This window comes from Trachurus trachurus (genome assembly GCF_905171665.1).
Source record: "Trachurus trachurus genome assembly, chromosome: 12".
NCBI classification, from domain to species: Eukaryota; Metazoa; Chordata; class Actinopteri; order Carangiformes; family Carangidae; genus Trachurus; species Trachurus trachurus.
In genome coordinates, this window is record NC_139908.1 from 3,537,464 (window position 1) to 3,565,213 (window position 27,750).

Genomic DNA, 27,750 nt, shown 5'->3' on the forward strand with positions numbered 1-27,750 from the left:
CTCCTCTTCACCCCTGGGAGTTCCCACAGGAGCCATGGCATCGTGTGCACATTGACTTTGCAGGTCCATATGAGGACAGAATGTTTCTTGTTGCTGTTGATGCACACAGCAAATGGCCTGAAGTGACTATCATGAAATCAACCACCACAGAGAAGACCATAGAAGCACTAGGAGAAATGTTCAGTAGGTTTGGATCTCCTACACAGCTAGTCTCTGACAATGGACCTCAACTGGTTTCACAGGAAATGGAGGCTTTTCTGCAGGCTAACGGAGTGCAGCACATTACATCAGCTCCATACCATCCTGCAACAAATGGCCTCGCAGAAAGGTTTGTTCAGACAATGAAACACGCACTGAAAACATCACAAGGTCAAGGAACACTACATCAGAGACTGCACAAATTTCTGCTTAACTACCGGAACAGTCCACATGCAACCACAAAGACGTCTCCCGCCAACCTGATGTTCAAGAGAGATCTGCGCACGACCTTTGATCTCTTGAAACCGTCAGCAGTGAAAGACACTGTACAGAAACAACAAGAGAAACAAATAATGTACAGGGGTCAACGGGTCAAGGAGAGAGTTTTCAGCTCTGGTGAATCTGTGCTTGCTAGGAACTACAGAGGTGAACTTAAGTGGGTTCCTGCAACTGTTATTGCACAAACTGGACCAGTCTCATATACAGTACAAGTTGCTGATAGTGTTTGGAGAAGGCACGTGGATCAACTTCTACAGACCTCACCAGTGTCTGCCGAACGGTCTTTTGAAGATCCTAATGAGGCACTCATCAACTCATCAGTTTATCCACCAGTGCAAGTAAACACACCAGGGACAACGGTTCCAGTTGCGGATGTGACTGGAAAAGAGACTGTGACATCTTCTGCTGCATCAGTGCCAGAAGCAGACTCTTCACCTGAGAACACAGAGACTGATGTTTCTACAGACCGCAGCTACCCCACCAGAGAGCGGCGGTCTCCTGTTCGTCTGAGTTATTAAGTTAGAGCACCTGACCCAAGTCAACGGGGCAGAATAATCCCCATGGGTCATGGGGGGGTTGAGGTAGTCTACCCTCGCTCCCAAGTTAGGATAATTATAAGGAAAATAATTATTAAAACAGAGAGTTGTTGTTACACCATATACAGTTAGTTGAATGGATAAAGAGAAATGGGGAAATGTTTGTGATATTGTTACTGTCATGTTACAGTGAAGACAGAAGAATTTGAGTAAACGCTCACCTGTTAATTCTGTAGTACATCCTTTGTAAGAGGGGAGGAGATGTTGTGTATTTTGGGTTACACTAGGACCCGTAGTTGAGATGCACCTGGTGCATGCTGGGTAACCTGTGCTAGGTTGTTGTTGCCAGGGTAGCCATGGGCTAACAAGTTGTACCGCTATCAATAAATCTTTGAAGAGACGTCGTGGTCCGACAAATCATTGTTATATTAATAAGACGGAAGATATAACACATTTGTTAGTGTCCGAAGATGAAAACATAGACTTCACATCATTGTCAACTAATCTACAAAAAGTCTGTACTGATGCATTAAATACGGGGGGGATAAAGGTACTCTTGGGTTTAAACCTCCTGACAGTTTGTGAATCAATAGGCTCTCCCCCTGCCGTGTGTGGATCATTACGCACAGAAGGAGAATCATGCCCAGGATCTTTACAGAAGAATGATCTCAACTTAACAGTGCGGTAAAATTTAAAAAGTTCAACTTTCGTTGTAAATAGATCAGCTTCTTTAGACGGCACAAAGGATAAGCCCTTAGATAACAATAGCATCTCTGTATCATTAAGTTGTCTGTTGGATAAATTAATTACGTTCGAGACCTTGGAGATCTCCTCGGGCGCCAACTTGCGCCTCCTACCCCCTCGTCGCGTTGGCCTCCTCTTATGGCTCCTCTGGTCCCGACGGTGCGCCGTGGTGGTGGTGGTGGTGGTGGCACTAAAAAACGTGCCTGGCTCGAGGTGGACTCACTCCCGGATTCATCTGTCGACCGTCCGCTAGATGGCCGATCGGTCCCCCTCCTGTGCGTCCTGCGCGTCCTCTCCGTGCGCCCGGACAGCCAAGGATAGACCCGGTCATTTTTGTAGTCCAGCGTGTCACGTCGATATTTCTGGAGTTTAACCTCCGACAGTTCCTTCTTGTAAGCCTCGATCATGGAGGTGCAGCGCTCGTATAATGCAGACATCTGCTCGGGGCTGAATCTGGTCTGCAGCTCACCTTGTAAGTCGGAAATATCCGTTCTGGTTTTGGCCAGCTCCTCCTGTGTATGTTCAATCACCAGTAACATCAAGTCCAACGAGCACTTGTTGAGGACTTCACACCACTTCTTGCAAAATATTGGGTTGTTGTTGCCCAGTGTTGGCACCTTGTTGATTCTCAGTCCCCTGGGAATTCTCTTATTCCTCCAGTATTGGGACAGAGTAGAGCCATGCAGCATGTAGCGCACTTCTCTCTTTCTCAGATGTTCCAGGTGCTGAGACGTGGACTCCGTCGAGGCAAAAGTTTCTTGTGATGCATCGAGAGGGAAAAGAATTCTTTCACTGTCTGTGTCCGAGAAAGCAAAAATGGAAGCTCTGGCTTCAGTGAACTTATCAATCTCATCAAAAGACATGCTGCCGAGCAGGTGAGGAGCGCCGCCCCAAACAATAGATAATCAGCAAACTTGGCGTGCTCAACTCAAGGTATGAACGGGTGAATCGGGTGCCAGTCCAAAAAATTCAAAGTCAAAAAAAGGGTTGTGACAGCACTCACTTTAAGTTGAAAACTTTTTAATTCATAAAAACCGCTCGGCAGCGAGAAACGGACGCGTTTCGGCAATCAGCCGTCCTCAGCGTTACCAGGTCAGTGGGTGTGTCCACTATTTAACTCAAAGCCAGCTGATTCCAATTTCATTCACATACATACACAAAACATTTATGAGCTACATACTGTGATTAAAACAGTCACAAAATGTCAGAAAATACTATAGAAAATATTACACAGAACAATGAGGAACATCATCATGTAAATAACATTAACGAAATTACAATCAAGCACTACATTCATAAAAAACGACAAGTTGTAAATGTGGCAACAACACTTGTCTGTTTGATCCCAATGGACCTACATCCTCGACAGTAATATAAAGAACACACATGGGTCTATATGATAACCCCTATATGATAAGCCAGTGTGACCATGTCCTGGTTCAGACCCTCTTCCACCGCCCTCCACGTTGGTTGTTGTATCATGATAGCTAGGTCGTCTGCAGACCCAGACCGTCTTGATGTTGTCTCTGGTAGGTCATTAAAAAGCATCGGTGAAAGGACAGACCCGATGGCGGCACCTGTATCCCTGTAGACGGGTTGGACAGATCGGCTCGGTTCTGGTTCTGGTTCTGGTTCTGGTTCTGGTTTTTCAGATGATCCTCTCTACTGTTCAGTTAGTGAACATCCATCCATCCAGTTCCTTCTTCTTATCCGGGTGGCAGGGGCAGCAGTCGGAGCAGGGACACCCAGACTTCCCTCTCCCCAGACTCTTCCTCCAGCTCTTCCGGGAGGATCCCAAGGCGTTCCCTCTTCCCAGACTCTTCCTCCTGCTCTTCCAGGAGGATCCCAAGGCGTTCACTCTACCCAGACTCTTCCTCTAGCTCTTCCGGGAGGATCCCAAAGCGTTCAAGGGCCGACCGAGTGACATAGTCCCTCTAGCGTGTCCTGGGTTTTCCTCAGGGTCTCCTCATGCCCAGAACCGTTTATCTGCACTGCTGTTCGAGTGGAAGAGAGTCCAGCGTAATGACAGTTTCTACCAGCAGGTGGCGCCAATAGACAACAACATCAGAACAGCAGGAGTGAAGCCACAGGTGGAGGAGGAACATGTAGCTCAGGTACAGACACACAACTGTATTTGTGTGTGTGTGTGTGTGTGTGTGTGTGTGTGTGTGTGTGTGTGTGTGTGTGTGTGTGTGTGTGTGTGTGTGTGTGTCAGTATAAAGTTCATGTTGACTGTCTGTTGCTTCTTGTGAACAAAGCGACACATGCTGGTCAGGATGTGAAGTTATAAACACAAACTAAACACAACAATATATGATTAATTAATTTAATATAGTTAAATGAATTATATTTTCTTCATTGAAGTCAGACTCTGAGTTTTTGTTTTAATTTGTTTAATGACAACAGAATATGATTTTATGAAAAACTCATTATTCATTAAATCAAATTGTTGAAACCTTTGGAGTCATTCAACTAAATGTGTTTAAATCTGATATTAATTACTTGTCCTTGTTTGCTTTCTCATGCAAAGTTCATGCACGCACGCACACACAAATGACATGTTAATACATTTTAGATAATTTCATATGAACAGATACAAACTTTATATGTAATTAAACCAGAATCACTTTTACTGTTTGACATTTTATCATCTGGAGAAGAAGAATCAAATGTTAAGTAATTTATCATTTTTTAACTCAGCACTCCACACAAAGTCATAATAACAAATGCAATATGAAATGACTCATAAAGATAAAAAAGAGTGAAAATATTCTACACATGAAAAATAGACATGAAAACATGAAACATGAAAAGTGTAATAATGAGGCAGCAGGAGGACAGGTGCAGTTTAACAGGTTCAATTCAATGACTTTTCCCTTCAAGAAATAAACAACATGATAAATATGATCGTCCTCTTTATCTCTAACAGCTCTGCTCCACTGTCACTGACACCTTCACTGGTAACAGCTTCACTGAGAGGAGATCACTAGTCTGAATGTATGGAAACATCTTCTGAGTGAAAGTGTGTGTGAAGGTGTGTATGTGTGTGTTAGTATCAGGATCAGAGAACGACAGTTTTCCTCTGTTGAAGTCCAGATTCACTCTGATCCTCTGGAACGTCTTATGTTCTGGGAGAACAGTCCATAGAGTTGATGGTGACGTTGCTGCATATTTAACTCCAGTGAACCATAACATCCATGTCCCAGACCATATGCTGGTTCCCTTCCTCTTCACAGACTCTGTTAACACACCTAGCATCCAGTTTGTATTGTTTCCAACCTGGACATCCCAGCTGTGAGTCCCTGAGTTAAAACCCTCAGAGCCCAGGACAGAGCAGAGATAATCGATCCTCTCTGGATTGTCAGGAAGCTGCTGTTCGTCTCCTCGTCTCACACTGGTCAGATCTTCAGATAGGATCAGTCCTGGATGAGCAGTGTTTGGGTCCAGAACCACAGGACTGTAGGAGACCATGTCCTTCATCTTGTTCCAGATGTTGAAGGTCAGGTTGCCCAGGTGTTTGGCCTGGTCTATCAGAGCTCCTGAGTCCAGCTGTGGATCCTCCAGCAGGGGGCGCTGCTGGACTCTTTCCACTGCAGCCTTGTAGTTGAGCAGGAATGAGACGTCTTCAGCTCCCAGCTCGTCCTCTGTGGCTCTGACTGTGTGTGAAAGAGCTGCTCTCTCTCTGCTCAGAGCCTCCATCTTCTCCTTCATCATCTGACTCTTCTGCTCCTCTTCCTCCCTCAGTGCAGCCATCCTGGCCTCCTCTTCCTCTTCTAGAAACTGGTGAAGCTTCTTAAACTGCTCCTTAATCTGCCTCTCTGTGTGTCGGGCCTGGACCTTAATGTGTTCTGCTGTTTGATCAAACTTCACTTGAACTTCTTCAAAACCCTTTAACTTCTTCTTTAAGGGCTCCAGAGTTTCCTCAAGTTCCTTCTTGAATTTCAAAGCAGCTTCATCGATGGGTTTGATTCTGTGGTTTTTGTGTGTGTCTGAATGCAGACAGACGACACACACTGGCTGCTGATGGTCCAGACAGAAGAGTTTGAGTTTCTCAGAGTGCAGACTGCAGAGAGCCTCTGAAGATCTCTGCTCTCTCTGCTGCAAGAAGCTCTCACACAGGTTCTTCAACACCAGGTTACAAGGTGGAATTGACTTTGACGATCTTCTCTTACAAACTGGACACAGTGGATCTTGTTTCTCCTTCCACCAGCTCTTCAGACAGTCTTTACAGAAGCTGTGGCTGCAGGACAGAAGAACAGGATCTCTGAAGACCTCCGTACAGACTGGACAGCAGAGATCCTCCTCTAATCTGGAAGCCATTTAGTCTGAGTGAAGCTGAAAACACAGCAGACAGGAAGTAGAGTCAGTCATGGCTCCCCTCCCTCCTCTACTGACTTGACTGAAGTTTACTGTGACTCTGAGTCCAGGTTTTAGTCAAACTCACCTTCAGTGTGTGGAGTGTCAGCAGGTTGAAGCAGCAGTGTTGTAGCTGGACTCACTCACAGGAAGTTGTTGGTTTGGTCTGAAGCTGAATCTGATCGTCTCTTCTTCAGTCTGCGTCTCTGGGACTGACAAAGTCCAATAAAGTTCCTGGGACTTTGTCCTCTGTGTTAATAACTAACTCATGTGAGGGGGCGGAGCTTTAAAATGTGACTGAATGTTGAACAGGTCGGTCCAGGTGAATGTAGAGGAGCAGTTGTAGGCACGTGCCTCATATTGAAAAGGGCCTTTTTGTGTGCTGTCGTGGTGTTTTGCAGGATGTGCCAGTGGTGTTCCTGGGCTTTCCTTGCCAGGGCGAGGGTGGCAGCCTCTCGCCGTAAACCGGCTGGGACTATTCCTGCTAGGACTGGCAGGTAGAACACAGGGGTGGGTTTCAGGCAGCCTGTTATAATATGAAGGGCGTTGTTAGTGATCGCATCAACCTTCTTGGATTGTGGGCTTCTGCTCCAGGCTACAGAGAAGACGAGGGCTTGGGTAGAGATACGCAGTACCTTGGCAGAGGCACCCCAGGTCGTGCCAGCAAGGCGGCCAATAAGCGAGACCCTTGATGTTACTTTGGCCCTCACTTCCTCGATATGTTGTCTGTAGGACAGCGTCCTGTCCAGGCGTACGCCGAGGTACTTTGGGGCCTGCTGGAACTCCAAACGTTTGTTGTCTGTGAAGACCTCAAGCTCCCTGTTGGCTTCCGTGTTATTGAGGAGGAATGCTGCCGACACTGTCTTCCCAGTGCTGAGCTGCAGGCGCCACTTGCCGAGGTAGGCAGCCAGTGTGACCATGTCCTGGTCCTGGTCCTGGTTCTGGTAGGCAGCCAGTGTGACCATGTCCTGGTCCTGGTTCTGGTCCTGGTTCTGGTTCTGGTTCTGGTATGCAGCCAGTGTGACCATGTCCTGGTTCAGACCCTCTTCCACCGCCCTCCACGTTGGTTGTTCTATCTTGATAGCTAGGTCGTCTGCAGACCCAGACCGTCTTGATGTTGTCTCTGGTAGGTCATTAAAAAGCATCGGTGAAAGGACAGACCCGATGGCGGCACCCGGTTCTGGTTCAGGTTTTGGTCCGGATTCTGATCCTGGTTCTGGTTCTGGTTATGGACCTGGTTCTGGTTCTTGTCCTGGTTCAAGTTCAGGTTCTGGTCCTGGTTCTGGTTCTGGTCCTGGTCCTGGTCCTGGTCCTGGTCCTCACTCTGGTCCTGGTTCTGGTTCTGGTTCTTCTGATGATCCTCTCTACTGTTCAGTTAGTGAACATCCATCCACCCAGTTCCTTCTTCTTATCCGGGTCCCGGTCGCGGGGGCAGCAGTCGGAGCAGGGAAACCCAGACTTCTCTCTCCCCAGACTCTTCCTCTAGCTCTTCCAGGAGGATCCCAAGGCGTTTACGGGCCGACCGAGTGACATAGTCCCTCTAGCGTGTCCTGGGTTTTCCTCAGGGTCTCCTCATGCCCGGAACCGTTTATCTGCACTGCTGTTCGAGTGGAAGAGAGTCCAGCGTAATGACACGTTTCTACCAGCAGGTGGCACCAATGGACAACAACATCAGAACAGCAGGAGTGAAGCCACAGGTGGAGGAGGAACATGTAGCTCAGGTACAGACACACAACTGTATTTGTGCGTGGGTGTGTGTGTGTGCCAGTATAAAGTTCATGCACTGTCTGTTGCTTCTTCTGAACAGAGCGACACCTGCTGGTCAGGATGAGAAGTTACAAACACAAACTAAACACAACAATATATGATTAAATTATTTAATGTGATTAAATAAATTATATTTTCTTCATTGAAGACAGCCACTGAGTTTTTGTTTTAATTTGTTTAATGACAACAGAAAATATGAGCTAAAAAGATTTTATGAAAAGCTCTTTTATTCATTAAATCAAACTGTTGAAGCCTCTGGAGTCACTCAGCTAAATTTAGATCTGATATTAATTACTTGTCCTCGTTTGCCCTCTCATGCAAAGTTTCCTCTATTTAATATAATGACTTGTGTTAGGGAAGCTAGATTCGCCACAGGCCAGACACACACACACGGACGCACGCACGCACGCACACACAACTGACATGTTAAAACATTTTAGAGCATTTCATTACAAACTTTTCATGTAATTAAACCAGAATCACTTTTACTGTTTGACATTTTATCATCTGGAGAAGAAGAATCAAATGTTAAGTAATGTACATTTTTTAAACTCATCACTCCACACAAAGTCATAATAACAAATGTAATGTGAAATGACTCATAAAGATAAAAAAGAGTGGAAATATTTTACACATGAAAAGTAGATAAGTGTAATAATGAGGCAGCAGGAGGACAGGTGCAGTTTAACAGGTTAATTTCAATGACTTTTCCCTTCAAGAAATAGACAACATTATAAATATGATCGTCCTCTTTATCTCTAACTGCTCTGCTCCACTGTCACTGACACCTTCACTGGTAACAGCTTCACTGAGAGGAGATCACTAGTGTCAATGTATGGAAACATCTTCTGAGTGAAAGTGTGTGTGAAGGTGTGTATGTGTGTGTTAGTATCAGGATCAGAGAACGACAGTTTTCCTCTGTTGAAGTCCAGATTCACTCTGATCCTCTGGTGCTTCTTCTGCTTGGGGAGAACAATGAATGGAGTTGATGGTGACTTTGCTCTGTATTTATCTACAAAGAACCATAACATCCATGATTGAGACTCTATGTTATTTCCCTTCCTCTGCACAGATTCTGGTAACACACCCAGTATCCAGTCTGTACCATCTCCAACCTGGACATCCCAGCTGTGAGTCCCTGAGTTAAAACCCTCAGAGCTCAGGACAGAGCAGAAAGAATCAAACCTCTCTGGATTGTCAGGAAGCTGCTGTTTGTCTCCATGTCTCACACTGGTCAGATCTTCAGACAGGCTGAGTTCTGGACGAGCTGTGTTTGGGTCCAGAACCACAGGACTGTAGGAGACCATGTCCTTCATCTTGTTCCAGATGTTGAAGGCCAGGTTGCCCAGGTGTTTGGCCTGGTCTATCAGAGCTCCTGAGTCCAGCTGTGGATCCTCCAGCAGGGGGCGCTGCTGGACTCTTTCCACTGCCGCCTTGTAGTTTAGCAGGAATGAGACGTCTTCAGCTCTCAGCTCGTCCTCTGTGGCTCTGACTGTGTGTGAAAGAGCTGCTATCTCTCTGCTCAGAGCCTCCATCTTCTCCTTCATCCTCTGACTCTTCTGCTCCTCTTCCTCCCTCAGTGCAGCCATCCTGGCCTCCTCTTCCTCTTCTAGAAACTGGTGAAGCTTCTTAAACTGCTCCTTAATCTGCCTCTCTGTGTGTCGGGCCTGGACCTTAATGTGTTCTGCTGTTTGACCAAACTCCACCTGAACTTCTTCAAAACCCTTTAACTTCTTCTTTAAGGGCTCCAGAGTTTCCTCAAGTTCCTTCTTGAGTTGTGGAGCCGCTTCATCAATGGGTCTGATTCTGTGGTTTTTGTGTGTATCTGAATGGAGACAGATGACACACACTGGCTGCTGATGGTCCAGACAGAAGAGTTTGAGTTTCTCAGAGTGCAGACTGCAGAGAGCCTCTGAAGATCTCTGCTCTCTCTGCTGTAAGAAGCTCTCACACAGGTTCTTCAACACCAGGTTACAAGGTGGTCGGTCTCTTGAAGATCTTCTCTTACAAACTGGACACAGTGGATGTTGTTTCTCCTTCCACCAGCTCTTCAGACAGTCTTTACAGAAGCTGTGGCTGCAGGACAGAACAACAGGATCTCTGAAGACCTCCGTACAGACCGGACAGCAGAGATTATCCTCTGGTCTGGAAGCCATTTAGTCTGTGAGTGAAGCTGAAAACACAGCAGACAGGAAGTAGAGTCAGTCATGGCTCCCCTCCCTCCTCTACTGACTTGACTTTAGTTTACTGTGACTCTGAGTCCAGGTTTTAGTCAAACTCACCTTCAGTGTGTGGAGTGTCAGCAGGTTGAAGCAGCAGTGTTGTAGCTGGACTCACTCACAGGAAGTTGTTGGTTTGGTCTGAAGCTGAATCTGATCGTCTCTTCTTCAGTCTGCGTCTCGGGCACTGAAGAGGAAGTGCAGCAGTTTCCTGGTTTATGAGCCATGTGAGGGGGCGGAGCTTTGTCAAACTGAAAGTTCTGCAGGATGATGCGGTTGCTCTGTTTAGTTTCTGTTTGTGGATCATTTAACGTCTAAAGAGTCTTAATTCATTAGTGGAGAACTTCAAACACAGGCCTGCAGAGAAGAAACTAGTTCAAGACACCATGACGACAGAAACGCAGCTTTTATCAAACTTTTGCAGGATGAGCTTCAGTTACAACTTAAAGGAACTAAATTCATACTAAATATGAACTTTCCAGCTCAGTTTGGGAGAATTTGTACTGAAACTAGTCCACAACATTTATTGTTGTGTAGATGCAGGAGACGAAGCTGAATATGAATCCAAGTCAAGACAACATTTTATTATGTTGATGAAAAACAGGAATAAATGAACATTCAGCTTTTGTGATGAACTGACATGTTAATACATTTTAGATCATTTCATATGAACAGATACAAACTATTCACACATGTAATCAAACAAGAATCACTTTTACTGTTTGACATTTTTTCATCTGGAGAAGAAGAATCAAATGTTAAAGCAGATATCAGCTTCACGGCCGTTTCGGCTAATGCTGCGTTCAAGGCAGGCTTTTGAAACCGTAAGTTACAGCTTCAAGTCACAACTACGACTTGGTAGCGTTCCAGGTAACCCGTAGCTCGTGTTTTTACCATCCTGTTGTCTGTGAAAGTTCCCTATAACGGCCACTCGTAACTTCCGACCCGTGAACTCGTACCAGATCGAACTGGTATGACTTCACAGGAAGGAAAAACACAAAGTACGAGTTTCTTTGAACGCACCATGAGTTAGCAGCCCCCGCCCTTCCCACTCTCGACGACATCACACCAAGATTAGCTGGAGCACAATATTTCAGCGTATTGGATGCCAGATCTGGCTACTGGACAATTAAACTAAGCCATGAATCATCCATGCTCACTACCTTCAACACTGTCTTCGGCAGATTCAGGTTCAAAAGACTTCCGTTTGGAATCATATCTGCGCAGGACGAGTTTCAAAGAAGGGTGGATGAAGCCTATGAAGGGCTCCAGGGCGTCGCAGCCATCGTAGACGACATCCTGGTATATGGCCGCACCAAGGAGGAACATGATGCAAACCTGCGCGCCATGTTGGAAAGAACGAGAGAGAGAGGAATAAAGTTGAATGAAGACAAAAGCATCATATGTGTGCCGGAGGTGAGCTATTTTGGTCACAGACTGACACGAGAAGGCATCCGGCCTGACCCCAACAAGGTCAAGGCCATCAGAGAAATGGCTCCCCCACACAACAAAGCAGAGCTGGAGACCATATTGGGCATGGTCACTTACCTCTCCAGGTTCGCCCCCAGACTTTCAGAGGCAACAGCTCCCCTCAGACAACTGTTAAAAGAGAGCAACGAGTTTATCTGGGACTCGAATCACGACACAGCTTTCCAGCAGGTAAAAGATCTTCTAACACAAGAGCCTGGCCCTGTACTCACATACTTCAACCACACAAAAGATGTGAAGCTGCAGGTTGACGCATCCAAATCCGGCTTGGGAGCCGTATTACTCCAAGAAGAGAAACCAGTCGCATACGCATCCAGAGCACTGAATGAGACTGAAGAAAACTATGCTCAGATAGAAAAAGAGCTTTATGCTGTGCTTTTTGGATGCAAACGGTTTCATCAGTACCTGTACGGTCGTCAAGTGGTTGTTGAATCCGACCACAAACCGCTGGAGTCAATCATGCGGAAGCCTCTGGCAGCGGCTCCCCCACGACTTCAACGCATGATACTGCAACTACAGCGATACGACATCGTCATCACACACAAGCCTGGAAAACAGATACCAGTTGCCGACACGCTTCCGATTGAATGCAACGACAGCACGTTGAGTGAAGGTATGGACTTACAAATACACTCTGTGGTCAGTAACGCGCCAGTAAGTGACAACAAAATGGCAGAGATCAGAGCTGCCACAGCCCAAGATGTGCAACTCTCAATGTTGAGGCGGGTCAGCACCTCAGGGTGGCCTGAGTCACACAAGAAATGTCCACCTGCTATTGCTGCGTACTGGAACCACAGGGACGAGATATCAGAGACAAATGGTATCCTGCTAAAAGGAGAGAAAATCATCGTGCCCCAGTCACTCAGAGCAGAAATGCTGTCACGCATCCACACAGGACACTTAGGGATTGAAAAATGTAAGCAGCGAGCAAGAGATGTACTGTTCTGGCCCGGGATGGGTAAGGAGATAGAGGCGCTGGTAGAATCTTGCAGCATCTGCCAGGAGCGACGCAACTCCGCCCAGAAGTAACCGATGATTTCACATCCTATTCCGGAGCGACCATGGCAGGTGATAGCCACAGATTTGTTCATGTGGAACAACACTGACTACATTGTTGTTGTTGACTATTACAGCAGATATTTTGAAGTGGAAAAAATCACCAGCCTCACATCTTACACAGTCATCCAAAAACTCAAGGCTATGTTTGCTAGGTTTGGCATACCACAGACACTAATGAGTGACAATGGACCTTGTTATAGCTCAAGGGAGTTCAAAGACTTTGCTCGTGCGTGGGACTTTGAGCACATTACAAGCAGCCCACTGTACCCACAGAGCAATGGGTTGGCTGAAAAGACTGTCCAGACAGCCAAAACCCTCATGGACAAAGCACATGCGCAGCGGACAGACCCCTACCTGAGCCTATTAGAGTATAGGAACACCCCGGTCGATGGATTGAAATCGCCAGCGCAGCTGTTGATGAGCAGGCGTCTGCACTCGATCCTTCCATCCACGGAGAAACAGCTTCAACCGGAGCTCGTCTGTCGCAGCACAGTTCACAGTCGGAGAGAAGTTTGTCAGACAAGGCAAAAGCTATACTATGACAAGACTGCAAAAGCACAACCTGCCTTGCCTGCAGGAGCAGTAGTCCGTTTCCAACTGCAAAATGGAAGATGGGAGCCCGCAACAGTTGTGGATTCAGCAGGCACCCAGAGATCATACAACATCCTCACAGAAGAAGGTCAGGTGCTGAGACGCAACAGGCGCCATCTCCTAAAGACTGATAACAGCACTGACAAAGAAACACCAGCTCGTGACCCTGATCATGAGAATACTGACTCAATGACTTTACAGCAAGACACCATGGGTCAACCAGGCCCCAAGGAACCCTTGCACTTTACCACCACTAAATCAGGTCGCATAGTGAAGCCAAGAGCTATACTGGACCTATAAAAAAAAAAAAAAAAAAAAGAATGAATGACTTTGATGGTGAAATTGTTTGTTGAATGACTTTGATGGTATAATTGTTTATTGTGATGCCATAATTAAAAAAAAAATACCTGAGTCAATGTTAAGAATGTTACATTCAGTTTTGCTAAAGTTTCCAGAAGCTAATATTTGAAACGGTCTTTTGTTCTTTAAAAGAAAGGAGATGTGGTATTTTGGCATAGTTACGAGGCCACTAGTTGATGACGTAAGCCAGGTGCGCCAGGGCGCGACACAGTCATGTAACCACAATAAAGGTTGGCGGCACATGTACGCCGGAGTGAGACCGAAGCACATTGTCCGTGTTTATTCTACCCGAGCTGTGAATACTACAATGACGACAGAAACACAGCTTTTATCAAACTTTTGCAGGATGAGCTTCAGTTACAACTTAAAGAACTAAATTCAAACTAAATATGAACTTTCCAGCTCAGTTTGGGAGAATTTGTACTGAAACTCGTCCACAACATTTATTGTTGTGTAGATGCAGGAGACGAAGCTGAATATGAATCCAAGTCAAGACAACATTTTATTATGTTGATGAAAAACAGGAATGAATGTACATTCAGCTTTTGTGATGAACTGACATGTTGATATATTTTAGATCATTTCATATGAACAGATACAAACTTTTCATGTATGTTATTAAACCAGAATCACTTTTACTATTTGACATTTTATCATCTGGAGGAGAAGAATCAAATGTTAAGTAATGTACAATTAAACTCATCACTCCACACAAAGTCAAAATAACAAATGTAATGTGAAATGACTCATAAAGATACAAAAAAAAAGAGTGAACATATTTTACACATGAAGAGTAGATAAACATGAAAAGTGTAATAATGAGGCAGCAGGAGGACAGGTGCAGTTTAACAGGTTCAATGCACTGACTTTTCCCTTCAAGAAATAAACAACATGATAAACATGATCATCCTCTTTATCTCTAACTGCTCTACTCCACTGTCACTGACACCTTCACTGGTAACAGCTTCACTGGGAGGTTAACACCAGTGTTAACGTATGGAAACATCTTCTGAGTGAAAGTGTGTGTGAAGGTGTGTATGTGTGTGTTAGTATCAGGATCAGAGAACGACAGTTTTCCTCTGTTCAAGTCCAGATCCACTCTGATCCTCTGGAGCTTCTTCTGCTCTGGGAGATCAGTCCATGAAGTTGATGGTGAATATGCTGAATATTTATTTCCACTGAACAACAACATCCATAATCCAGACCATTTGCTGCCTCCCTTCCTCTGCACAGACTCTGTTAACACACCCAGTGTCCATCCTGTACTGTCTCCAACCTGGACATCCCAGCTGTGAGTCCCTGAGTTAAAACCCTCAGAGCCCAGGACAGACCAGTAATCATCAAACCTCTCTGGATTGTCGGGAAGCTGCTGTTTGTCTCGTCCATGTCTCACACTGGTCAGATCTTCAGACAGGATGAGTTCTGGATGAGCAGTGTTTGGGTCCAGAACCACAGGACTGTAGGAGACCATGTCCTTCATCTTGTTCCAGATGTTGAAGGTCAGGTTGCCCAGGTGTTTGGCCTGGTCTATCAGAGCTCCTGAGTCCAGCTGTGGATCCTCCAGCAGGGGGCGCTGCTGGACTCTTTCCACTGCAGCCTTGTAGTTGAGCAGGAATGAGACGTCTTCAGCTCTCAGCTCGTCCTCTGTGGCTCTGACTGTGTGTGAAAGAGCTGCTATCTCTCTGCTCAGAGCCTCCATCTTCTCCTTCATCCTCTGACTCTTCTGCTCCTCTTCCTCCCTCAGTGCAGCCATCCTGGCCTCCTCTTCCTCTTCTAGAAACTGGTGAAGCTTCTTAAACTGATCCTTAATCTGCCTCTCTGTGTGTCGGGCCTGGACCTTAATGTGTTCTGCTGTTTGACCAAACTTCACTTGAACTTCTTCAAAACCCTTTAACTTCTTCTTTAAGGGCTTCAGAGTTTCCTCAAGTTCCTTCTTGAGTTGTGAAGCAGCTTCATCGATGGGTTTGATTCTGTGGTTTTTGTGTTTGTCTGAATCTCTGCAGATGACACACACTGGCTGCTGAAGGTCCAGACAGAAGAGTTTGAGTTTCTCAGAGTGCAGACTGCAGAGAGCCTCTGAAGATCTCTGCTCTCTCTGCTGTAAGAAGCTCTCACACAGGTTCTTCAACGCCAGGTTACAAGGTGGATGTTCTCTTGAAGATCTTCTCTTACAAACTGGACACAGTGGATCTTGTTTCTCTCTCCACCAGCTCTTCAGACAGTCTTTACAGAAGCTGTGGCTGCAGGACAGAACAACAGGATCTCTGAAGACCTCCGTACAGACCGGACAGCAGAGATCCTCCTCTGGTCTGGAAGCCATTTAGTCTGTGAGTGAAGCTGAAAACACAGCAGACAGGAAGTAGAGTCAGTCATGGCTCCCCTCCCTCCTCTACTGACTAGACTGAAGTTTACTGTGACTCTGAGTCCAGGTTTTAGTCAAACTCACCTTCAGTGTGTGGAGTGTCAGCAGGTTGAAGCAGCAGTGTTGTAGCTGGACTCACTCACAGGAAGTTGTTGGTTTGGTCTGAAGCTGAATCTGATCGTCTCTTCTTCAGTCTGCGGCTCTGGGACTGAAGAGGAACAAACTGTTTCCTGGTTTATCTCAGGTGAGTCATGTGAGGGGGCGGAGCTTTGATAAGTGACTGAATGTTGAACAGGTCGGTCCAGGTGAATGTAGAGGAGCAGTTGTAGGCATTTGCCTCATATTGAAAAGGGCTTTTTCTTGTGTTTTTTAATGAATAAATATATTTCTGTTGTGCATAGGGATGTAAGAAAAAAAGTTTATCTACTGTACACATTTCCTTGTCATTCCGTGTCGTGTGTGTGGGAGTTAAGACATATAAACTCATGTAGATTAATAACACAACCTCTGAAAGCATTGAAATTTGACATAATTGTGGTCAGAACAATTGAACAATTGGAGTCAATGTAACAATGGCATATTTAAACGTTGGTTATTCACTTGTGGAGCAAATCAATCATTTTTAAAAACAAATTACCAACATCTCTATGCTGTCTAGATGCAATAATTGTATTTTCAGATTTTTGTCTTAATAACTGGATTTTTTTGGTTTCAAATCTGCCTGAATGACAGTGAATGGCTTACTCAGTTTATGAAGCCACTGTTGAGTTGCCACTTGTCAATTAGCTCAGATTGATAGATGATGGTCTTTGGTTGCAGAAGTTGTGGGTTTGAGCTTCGACTGGTGCAAAATGAACATTATAATGTCAACTGTCTTGTCTTCCTATTCTCTTGTTTGTTGCTCAGAATTGTCTAAATTTGCCAAAACAATAGCCCGGACCCAACCCATCGCCTTGTACCAAGTTGTTAAACCACTTTGACCAACGACAACAGCAAAATGCTTCAGCACTGACATGATTGATCAGCCAATACTTTCCTGATGATATATTCAGTAATATTCAGTGCAGTACTTATATCTGTTCAGAGAACTTCCTCCACCTCTGCTGCTAATGATAAAGAGAATGTGATGTTGTGTAGATGCAGGAGACGTTAAAGGCGAAGATGAATATGAATCCAAGTCAAGACAACATTTTATTATGTTGATGAAAACAGGAACGAATGTACATACAGCTTTGGTGATGGACTGACATGTTAATACATTTTAGATCGTTTACAAACTTTTCACATATGTAATTAACTTTTACTGTTTGAAATTTTATCATCTGGAGAAGAAGAATCAAATGTTAAGTAATGTATAATTTTTTAACTCATCACTCCACACAAAGTCATAATAACAAATGTAATGTGAAATGACTCATAAAGGGAAAGAAAAAAGAGTGAAAACATTTTACACATGAAAAGTAGATCTAAAGGAAAAGTGTAATACTGAGGCAGCAGGAGGACAGGTGCAGTTTAACAAGTTCAATCCACTGACTTTTCCCTTCAAGAAATAAACAACATGATAAATATGATCGTCCTCTTTATCTCTAACTGCTCTGCTCCACTGACACTGACACCTTCACTGCTAACAGCTTCACCTGGAGGAAATCACCAGTATAAATGTATGGAAGCATCTTCTTAGTGAAAGTGTGTGTGAAGGTGTGTATGTGTGTGTTAGTATCAGGATCAGAGAACGACAGTTTTCCTCTGTTCAAGTCCAGATTCACTCTGATCCTCTGGAACTTCTTCTGCACTGGGAGACGAGTCCATGCTTGAGTTGATGGTGAACATGCTGAGTATTTATCTCCATTGAACCATAACACCCATAATCCAGAGCCTACGTTGTGTCCCTTCCTCTGCACAGACTCTGTTAACACACCCAGTCTCCAGTATGTATTGTCTCCAACCTGGACATCCCAGCTGTGAGTCCCTGAGTTAAAACCCTCAGAGCCCAGGACAGAGCAGTAAGAATCAATCCTCTCTGGATTGTCAGGAAGCTGCTGTTTGTCTCCTAGCCTCACACTGGTCAGATCTTCAGACAGGATGAGTCTTGGATCAGCAGTGTTTGGGTCCAGAACCACAGGACTGTAGGAGACCATGTCCTTCATCTTGTTCCAGATGTTGAAGGTCAGGTTGCCCAGGTGTTTGGCCTGGTCTATCAGAGCTCCTGAGTCCAGCTGTGGATCCTCCAGCAGGGGGCGCTGCTGGACTCTTTCCACTGCAGCCTTGTAGTTGAGCAGGAATGAGACGTCTTCAGCTCTCAGCTCGTCCTCTGTGGCTCTGACTGTGTGTGAAAGAGCTGCTATCTCTCTGCTCAGAGCCTCCATCTTCTCCTTCATCCTCTGACTCTTCTGCTCCTCTTCCTCCCTCAGTGCAGCCATCCTGGCCTCCTCTTCCTCTTCTAGAAACTGGTGAAGCTTCTTAAACTGCTCCTTAATCTGCCTCTCTGTGTGTCGGGCCTGGACCTTAATGTGTTCTGCTGTTTGACCAAACTCCACTTGAACTTCTTCAAAACCCTTTAACTTCTTCTTTAAGGGCTCCAGAGTTTCCTCAAGTTCCTTCTTGAGTTGTGAAGCAGCTTCATCGATGGGACTGATTCTGTGGTTTTTGTGTGTGTCTGAATGCAGACAGATAAGACACACTGGCTGCTGATGGTCCAGACAGAAGAGTTTGAGTTTCTCAGAGTGCAGACTGCAGAGAGCCTCTGAAGATCTCTGCTCTCTCTGCTGTAAGAAGCTCTCACACAGGTTCTTCAACACCAGGTTACAAGGTGGTTGGTCTCTTGAAGATCTTCTCTTACAAACTGGACACAGTGGATCTCGTTTCTCCTTCCACCAGCTCTTCAGACAGTCTTTACAGAAGCTGTGGCTGCAGGACAGAACAACAGGATCTCTGAAGACCTCCGTACAGACCGGACAGCAGAGATCCTCCTCTGATCTGGAAGCCATTTAGTCTGAGTGGATCTGAAAACACGGCAGACAGGAAGTAGAGTCAGTCATGGCTCCCCTCCCTCCTCTACTGACTTGACTGAATACCCAGGGGGCAAAGCAAAAAAACAGACATGGAGCGTTGTAAAAGGTTTGACAGCAGAAATGATATCTAGGAACTTCAAGGATTAAAACCTGGGTGGACAACCCGGTCAATAGCTGCTGGAAAGCTACAGGGGCCAAAACCCCTCTTCTTGGGTAATTTTGCTGGCGAAATTATGTAAATGCAAATATTTAGGTACTACAATGGCATAAATAGTCATACAACTATAACATTTGGCAGAGAGTATCTTGACACATGGGGGGGGGGGGCATGAAAAAAAGATTCTGGGGTTTGTTGCAACTAGGGTTGCAAAGGGGCGGAAAATTTCCGGTAAATTTCCGGAAACTTTCCATGGGAAGTTAAGCTGGGGAATTTTGGAAATATTCCAAATTGGAAACTTTCCACAGGAATTATGGGAATTATTGGGAATTTATGGGAATTAACTAGAAATTGGGGGTCATTTAAACAAACTATATCATGTCCAAACATGAATGTAAATATTTTGTTTTGTCATAAGCAGACATCCATGCAAAATAATGTGATGGAGGAATGCACAGTGCATGTAGGGGGTGTGGCCTCAATAGCCCTGCAGTAAGCTGTGTGCTGTGTGCTGTGTGCATGGAATAGCATAGATATTCAAGTGCACTTGCATTAAATCTGGTTGTTTTGGCCAAGATTATGCTACAATATATTTTCTCCAACTATATTTAAGTTCCCTGTTAAGGGCCAACCTTCAATTTTGTAAATTTCTGATTTATTCCCGTTAATTCCCATATATTCCCGTTAATTCCCATATATTCCCGTTAATTCCCATGGAAAGTTTCCAACTTTGAAAATTCCCGGAATTTTGCAACCCTAGTTGCAACTCAATTTTAAGATATCACCCTCAACATCCCAAAAAAGACAAAAAAAAGTACTGTTCGCCTGACAAATTCTCATGAAAATTATGATTTTTCCGCCATTTATGGAGAATATCTATGCTTAACATGTATAGAAAACTTCCTTAATTCACAAGCTTCCATTTGAGTCCAAGATAGCCTTTCTGCTAGCTACTGGAAAGCTACATGATGTCTCCAAACAATGCAACAACTATTGTGAAAAACTACATGTTAACTGACATGATTAAATCATTCTATTTCTGGTCTCCCCAAAGTGAACAGATAGATAGAGAAGACCGTTGGCCACAGCAAGTGGGGCTTTTGAGATAGAAAGGCTATCTTGGACTCAAATGGAAGCTTGTGAATTAAGGAAGTTTTCTATATACATGTCAGGCATAAATATTCTCCATAAAGTGCTGAAAAATCATAATTTTCATGAGAATTTGTCAGGCGAACAGTACTTTTTTTGTCTTTTTTGGGATGTTGAGGGTGATATCTTAAAATTGAGTTGCAACAAACCCCAGAATCTTTTTTTCATGCCTCCCCCTATGTGTCAAGATACTCTCTGCCAAATTCTAGAGTTGTATGACTATTTATGCCATTGTAGTACCTAAATATTTGCATTTACATAAAATTACCCAAGAAGAGGGGTTTTTGCCTCCTGTAGCTTTCCAGCAGCTAGTTGACTGGGTTGTCCACCCAGGTTTTAATCCTTGAAGTTCCTAGATATCATTTCTGGTGTCAAACCTTTTACAACGCTCCGTGTCTGTTTTCCAAAAAACTGGGATTTTGCCCCCTGGGTAGAAGTTTACTGTGACTCTGAGTCCAGGTTTTAGTCAAACTCACCTTCAGTGTGTGGAGTGTCAGCAGGTTGAAGCAGCAGTGTTGTAGCTGGACTCACTCACAGGAAGTTGTTGGTTTGGTCTGAAGCTGAATCTGATCGTCTCTTCTTCAGTCTGCGTCTCTGGGACTGATGCAGTGTTTCCTGGTTTATCTCAGGGGAGTCATGTGAGGGGGTGGAGCTTTGAAAAGTGACTGAATGAAGAACAGGTTAGTCCAGAACGAATTCAGAGGAGCAGTTCTAGGCTCATGCCTCATATTGAAAAGGGCCTTTTCATGGGTTTTTTAATAAATAGATAAATGACTGTTGTGGGATGTAAGAAACAAAGGTTATCTACTGTACTGTAATTTCCTTGTAAAACCGTGTCTCGTGTGTGGGAGTTAAGACATATAAACTCATGTAGATTAATAACACAAGCTCTGACAGCTTTGAAACTTGACATAATTGTGGTCAGAGGGTCAGAAGATTGCTTTACTTCTATGTCTCGCTTGCTTTACTTCTATGTCTCTATATGTTACACACATCTACGATGTGTGTAACATATAGAGACCTATATATATATAAAGAGATACACTTTTTTAGTTACTTTTACCTATTATTTTCATGTATTCTTTGTGGGGAAGGGAGCATCTGTTTAAAAAGCAAAAATAAAGAACATTGGTGGGGAAAATCCAATAAAACCTCACATGCAATTTTATACATCCATATTTGTGTGAAAGCAAAAGCCATTTTTGCTCAGGCAATAATTGTACCATCAAATTGATTGATTGATTGATTGATTGATTGATTGATTGATTGATTGATTGATTGATTGATTGATTGATTGATTGATTGATTGATTGATTGATTGATTGATTGATTGAACTGTATCCCTAATGTATCTGTTCATATGTCATGCATCAACATATTTCTCTCAGATGGCCTAAATTTGCCAAAAAATAGCCCGGACCCAACCTATCACTATGATCAATATTTTTCAACTATTGTGAATGACTCTGACGTGTAATGACACGTTTCTACCAGCAGGTGGCGCCAATGGACAACAACCAATCAGAACAGCAGGAGTGAAGCCACAGGTGGAAGAGGAACATGTAGCTCAGGTACAGACACACAACTGTATTTGTGTGTCGGTGTGTGTCAGTATAAAGTTCATGTTGACTGTCTGTTGCTTCTTGTGAACAGAGCGACACCTGCTGGTCAGGATGTGAAGTTACAAACTAAACACAACAATATATGATTAAACTAGAAAATTTCCTCTCGGGAAATTTTGAATGGGCCACGGCTACTGCCGGTTGTGCCATCTCTGTCAACATGGGAATCAAACCCAAAGTAATTAATTAATCGCAATTAATTGCATTTTAATCGCATTTAAAAATTTGACCTGAGAACAGTGAGAAGCATTTTTTTCACATGGATTTTAGTATACCATTGAATGACTGAATAGCTTAAGCAACAAAACATTGTTTTTTTTTTCAAGGTGGTACTTAACCAAGACCAACATGCAAATTATCGATTAATTCATTAATCGATATTTGATACAGATTTAAATGGTCTTTCCTGCCAATACACTATGATGATTACTGTAGTATTTAACTAGGCTACATAAATCACAGTAGCATAAACTGATTTGTTGAACGGACCAGGTGATGGGCTGACTGGTCCTGTCTAACTTCTGTGTACTGGGTGCCATTGTGCAGGGTGTTAAGGCAGCCTTCCTCCACTGCAGTCCCTATGGTCCTGGACCCTCTGGCTGGTGGGGTGGGCTGCTTTCAGCTGGGGGGGACTCAATCAGCTGCTCCCACGAGAGGCATTTGACGCATTTGACACCAACAAGGTTTAACTTTAAAACCAGATTAAATCATGGTTTAAGTTTAAATTCTGTTGCACGTTAACTGTGTTTTAATCACATGAAGGTGTGTGTGTGTGTGTGTGTGTGTGTGTGTGTGTGTGTGTGTGTGTGTGTCTGTAACTGTAATCACATGAAGCTGGCTCTAGAGTCTGTGTGTGTGTGTGTGACTGACTTGACACATAGTTAGTTAGTAGCTGCATCCTGTGTCAGTCTGATTTAGCTGTGTCTGTGTTTATAAACATTTAAACGAGCGCCAGGTGGATTGTTTATGAAGTTAACGAGCTCTGGCCTGAGGATCAAAGAGGTTACCACGGCGATAGGGGCCCCCGCAGGCTGAGGCAGACAGAAACATGGAGAAAAAGAGCCATTTTCTGCCTCTGCACCGGTCTCACATTTAGGCTCAGCATGACAAAACGGTAACTCCTATCAGAACAAAACACAGATCAACGTTGCTCTAAGGACTTACTGAAACTTTTGGTACGATTTGGTGTTTCTACAGTAAATATTTTGGCGACGCTGGCAGTTTTAAAACATCAGGCCGTTCTGCTTCTCTCAGAAAATATTTGTATTGGAGTCAATGAGGAGCAGAGACAGACGTGGCCGCACTTAGAGGCTCCGAATTTAAATTCTGTAAGTCTCTCTGATATTTTGAGCAGATGATGAGTGACAGGACAAGTTTGTCTTACAAATTCTGAAAAAATTATGTGTGTAGAGTGTAAATTGTGGCCGGGCCGAGTTTGGAAAGAGAAAAAATCTGGAGTTTTTCTGGCATCTCTCCCACTCTAACCGATAATGTCACGCACTCTGACACGAACATTCCGTCCAATACACACCCATTATAATCTCATAATTTCTCCAAAAATGATCATGGTCATTGAACAGGGATTGATCAAAAACTATATGACCTATCAAAACGTGGAGTAATACGCCAATACACAAGACTTGTGTCTACTGTTTAAAGTTTAAATGGAGTCTCTAGGTGAAAGTATGCCTGAGCAGTAGACGTTTGTTAAACTCCAATGATTGGTCTTTTTCGCTCTTTTTTTCCCGCCCGTCCCATTCATTTCAATGCAAAAATTTTGCACGGTTTTTCGCGACTTACGTCGCGAAAAATTCGTATACTGTTGAGAAAAGTAATAGCACACCGATCCCAATCAAGCCGCACGTTTTGATATATAATTTGGCCTGCAACTCTTCGAGTTGCAGGACTAGTAGCGAACCGAAAGTTGGCCGGAAGTGGAAAAATAACTAGAAAAAGCATTTCCAAGAATGGAAATGGTGTGACTGCTGACAGCAACTGAACGCTGTTGCAGAATTAGCAAATAGTGCAAGCAGTGATCACCATACAAATTTTTTACCAAGGTCGGAATCAAACCCACAACCTCATGGTCATTAGATTTCCACTCTGCCTCTAGGCCACGGTGCACACACAGTTAACACCAAGAAAGCTTGAGAGTCAAGCTTGAATGACTTAGAATGAAAATGTCTGTGAATTTCAGGCTGAGAGCAGCAGTTTCAACATGAAGCAAGTTATCAGAAGTCAACAGAGGACAACTGGGAAAATAATGCACTATAATTGTTGTTGAGGCAAGATTTGAACCAGCAACCTTCAGGTCTCCAGACCAGCAAGCTAACCACTAGGCTACAGACAGAGACAGTATGTGAGGGGTAAAGAAAATCTTTGATACAATGAGCTTTATACTATGAGGAATCAAAGACTGTCCAATGACAGCTGAATAATTGGAATCAAAAGTCAAGCAATGATGTGAAATGACTAAGGCAGGAATCGAACCCATGACCATATGATCACTAAACCTTTACTCTGCCACTCGGCTACAGAGAGCACACTGCTTTCAATCCTGTTGTCATTCATTGTAATGTGATGATGTGCTGCAAACTGGTATGAGTAATCAAGAAGATAACAAACACCTGTGACCAATTGAAGGCGGGGGAGGAGAGCAGAATTCAACATAACATAACAAGAGTTCTTCCCTTGGATTCGAACCAGTGACCTTAGGGTTGGGAAGCAGACACCCTAACCACTACACTACAGTGGAGTTGTCAAGAAGACTGTTGTCTGTTAATGATCTGCAAACTGTCAACATCTAAAAAGTTAAATATTTTAAAAAGTATAAAGAGTTAAAAAGAGAAAAGTAATGCCAATAAAGTCCAGAAAAAGCTGCACGTTTTGATATATGAATTGTTGAAATAGCACAAAGTATGAAGGACTAGAAGAAGACCGTAAAAAGGCGGAAGAAAATGGCCAAACAGAAGAACAATAGTGTGACTGCTCAGCAGTCACACTAATAAGAAAAAATCCACACAATAACAGTAGTGCCCGGGCTTCGCCCGGGCACTGGTCCCTGCAGCTATTTCATAGCTGTAGGGATCAGTGCCCGGTGCGATTGCCCGTGGCCCTAATTATACAATATAATTAGATAAATTATATTTTCTTCATTGAAGTCAGACTCTGAGTTTTTGTTTTACACTTTTTAACATTTAATGATGACAGAAAATAAATAGATAGATAGATAAAAATATTTAATAAAAAGCTCTTTTATTCATTAAATCAAACTGTTGAAGCCTCTGGAGTCGCTTGACTAAATTTAAATCTGATATTAATTACTTGTCCTTGTTTGCCCTCTCATGCAAAGTTCCCTCTATTTAATATAATGACTTGTTTTCATAGGGAAACTAGATTCACCACAGGCCGACACACACACACACACACACACACACACACACACACACACACACACACACACACACACACACACACACACACACACACAACCAGCAGGAAACAGTAAGTCACACACACCACTACACTTCATTTACATAAATTGGTCTCCTGTTGATTTAGAGCTGATGAAGAGACGTTCACAGAACGTTCGGTGTTTGTAAATCTACCTGAGTGAAAAAAACCTTTAAAGGGATAGTTCAACATTTTAACAAATTGGCCCATTGCCATAATCCCTATAGTCATAGCAGTAGGTTTGTTACTTTTAATTGTCGGTGCAAGCTATTTTTAGAACGGCGGAGCAGAGCCGTGAGCTGCTCAGAGCTACGCTACAGAGGCTCATTATGGGATTTCTTTGGTTTCCCTCATCAAACTCATCAAATACACAATCCAACAACTCCACAACGCTCTGGTGGACAAGTTGTGACCTGCACATTCACCACGCTATGAGATAATAACACAACGTTACCACACAGAGTTGTTTTAGAGGTGAATTCATGCAAAACCACATGAGGTAACAAACCTACTGACATAACTATAGGGATTATGGCAATGGGCCAAAATGTTGAACTATCCCTTTAAGTTTTTCCTGATGAGGAGCATTTAACTGGAGAAAAACACAACAGATCGATGTTGAAGGTAAACAAAGAAGAAAAAGAGTTTTGTTGCTGACATCTGAGTCAGAAAAACGTAAAACTGTGAAGTTTCCACGGTGATAGACGCTCGTGTCACACAGGTCAAAGGTCACACTCGCTGGTTTAACGCAGGGAATGCTGCACGTGGAGTTTTACAGACTTTCCTGCCGTGTTCCTGAACACACACACACACACACACGTCGTCTCTGGTGTGTGTGTGTGTGTGATGCTGTGATAAGCTCGTCTTCCTCGTGTCTTCGGCCTCTGAATCTTTTGGTTCATTACAGAGAAAGAAAAAATAAACCGAGTCAGATTGTTCAGATTGTGATCACTGTGTATGTTTGTGTGTGTGTGTGTGTGTGTGTGTGTGTGTGTGTGTGTGTGTGTGTGTGTGTGTGTGTGTGTGTGTGTGTGTGTGTGTGTGTGTGTGTGTGACTGTGTGAGTAACGCTGAGGTATGTGCTCGTAATCAGATCACACAGTTCTCTCCTCCAGATCCAGAGCCAGGTTCCTCAAACGCATCATGAAGTTAAACTTCCTGGTTTATTTCCAGGTCATGGACATAATCGATCAATCAATTAATCAATCAATCAGATTTTATTACATAATTTGTTTGGCACTTTAAGTAACACAACACAAAGTGCTTTACACAATAAAAGCAATAATACCTTTTTTTTTTTAAAGAAACACACATGCCTTTATAAACTACGTTAAAAAAAGAGAAATATGGATTTTATATATCGACCAATATAGAAACATACCAGTATGTTTATATTGAAGACATATTTTACATATACCCTATACATGTGAATAAATATAGAAAATCAATAAATAGAATCATTTATAAACATTTAAATCGTTCATAAACATGCATTCTTTAAATAAACTTACATTTACTTCAAGTATTTTATATGTTATCATCTTATATTCATATATTTAGATGATGCCTATGTGAATAATACCCAATTATAAATGGTGTTAACAGCTTCTAACGGACAAAGTGACACAAACAAAATCTTAAACTGACTGAAACTGATTAAAAAATATGAATTTAAATAAAATATGAAATAAAAAACATTAAAAAAATCATTGAATGTCAGTGTGTGATTTGTTTTGACCTCTTTCTGCTCAGTTTGAAAGTTTTCTTGCTCCATAATTAATAGGAAAATGAGAGAAAATAAAAATCTGGGTAAGGGTCCCTTAATCAATGTTAGTTAGTACATTATTAAGCATTAATATATAAACTAATGTGTTAATTAATGCTGAGTAATCCATACCTAATGTTATTACACGGCTCTATTGAATCCTGCTCTCTGATTGGTCCAGCGCTGCGTTCTGCGGTCTGTTATTTCTGTATAACGGACCGTCGTCATGTATAACAGACCGTTGCTAGGGACGCCGCTCTGATCAGCGCAGCACAGAAAAGAGAAACTATGCAGGATATTTACCTTGTGTTTCATTTTTACCGTCATTAAACAGCTTCGGACTAATATTGATGTTAGATGACTTGTAACCTGTTACAAGTAGAGTGGAGGCTCCTTCACATCGCTGCTGGAAACCAGACCTGCATCAGAGCCTCTGACCCGGTGTCACAGCTCTCCTCTCCTCTCCTCTCGGTGCAGCTGGCACCGCGGCTCCGCGACACAAACGCACCCCGTAAACAGTAAAGTTAATCTCTTGTTTATGACAGATACGACTACACACAATACACACATCTTAACACGTGTATGGTCATCCATCGATCCACTGATTGATTATCAAAGGCTTCAAATGCACGAAC

The 27,750-nt window shown here is 43.5% G+C and overlaps 2 protein-coding genes and 1 pseudogene across 3 annotated transcripts; all 3 read right to left on the reverse strand.

Annotated features, from left to right (window-relative positions):
- Window positions 1–4,679: 4,679 nt before the first annotated feature.
- LOC310995031 (E3 ubiquitin-protein ligase TRIM39-like) lies at window positions 4,680–6,307 on the reverse strand (the record flags this gene model as incomplete). Its single annotated transcript, XM_083983959.1, has 2 exons — window positions 6,202–6,307; window positions 4,680–6,092 (listed from the first exon to the last, which is right to left on the reverse strand). Exon 2 carries the CDS (start codon window positions 6,075–6,077, stop codon window positions 4,680–4,682), a length of 1,398 nt encoding a protein of 465 aa, XP_083840085.1. The 5' UTR covers window positions 6,078–6,092; window positions 6,202–6,307.
- Window positions 6,308–8,638: 2,331 nt separating this feature from the next.
- LOC310994740 (nuclear factor 7, ovary-like) lies at window positions 8,639–10,036 on the reverse strand (the record flags this gene model as incomplete). Its single annotated transcript, XM_083983544.1, has 1 exon — window positions 8,639–10,036. One exon carries the CDS (start codon window positions 10,034–10,036, stop codon window positions 8,639–8,641), a length of 1,398 nt encoding a protein of 465 aa, XP_083839670.1.
- Window positions 10,037–14,525: 4,489 nt separating this feature from the next.
- LOC310995032 lies at window positions 14,526–20,867 on the reverse strand (annotated as a pseudogene). Its single transcript has 4 exons — window positions 20,753–20,867; window positions 17,552–18,961; window positions 16,044–16,077; window positions 14,526–15,934 (listed from the first exon to the last, which is right to left on the reverse strand). The product of its transcript is annotated as an uncharacterized misc_RNA (transcript).
- Between the last annotated feature and the right edge of the window lie 6,883 nt (window positions 20,868–27,750).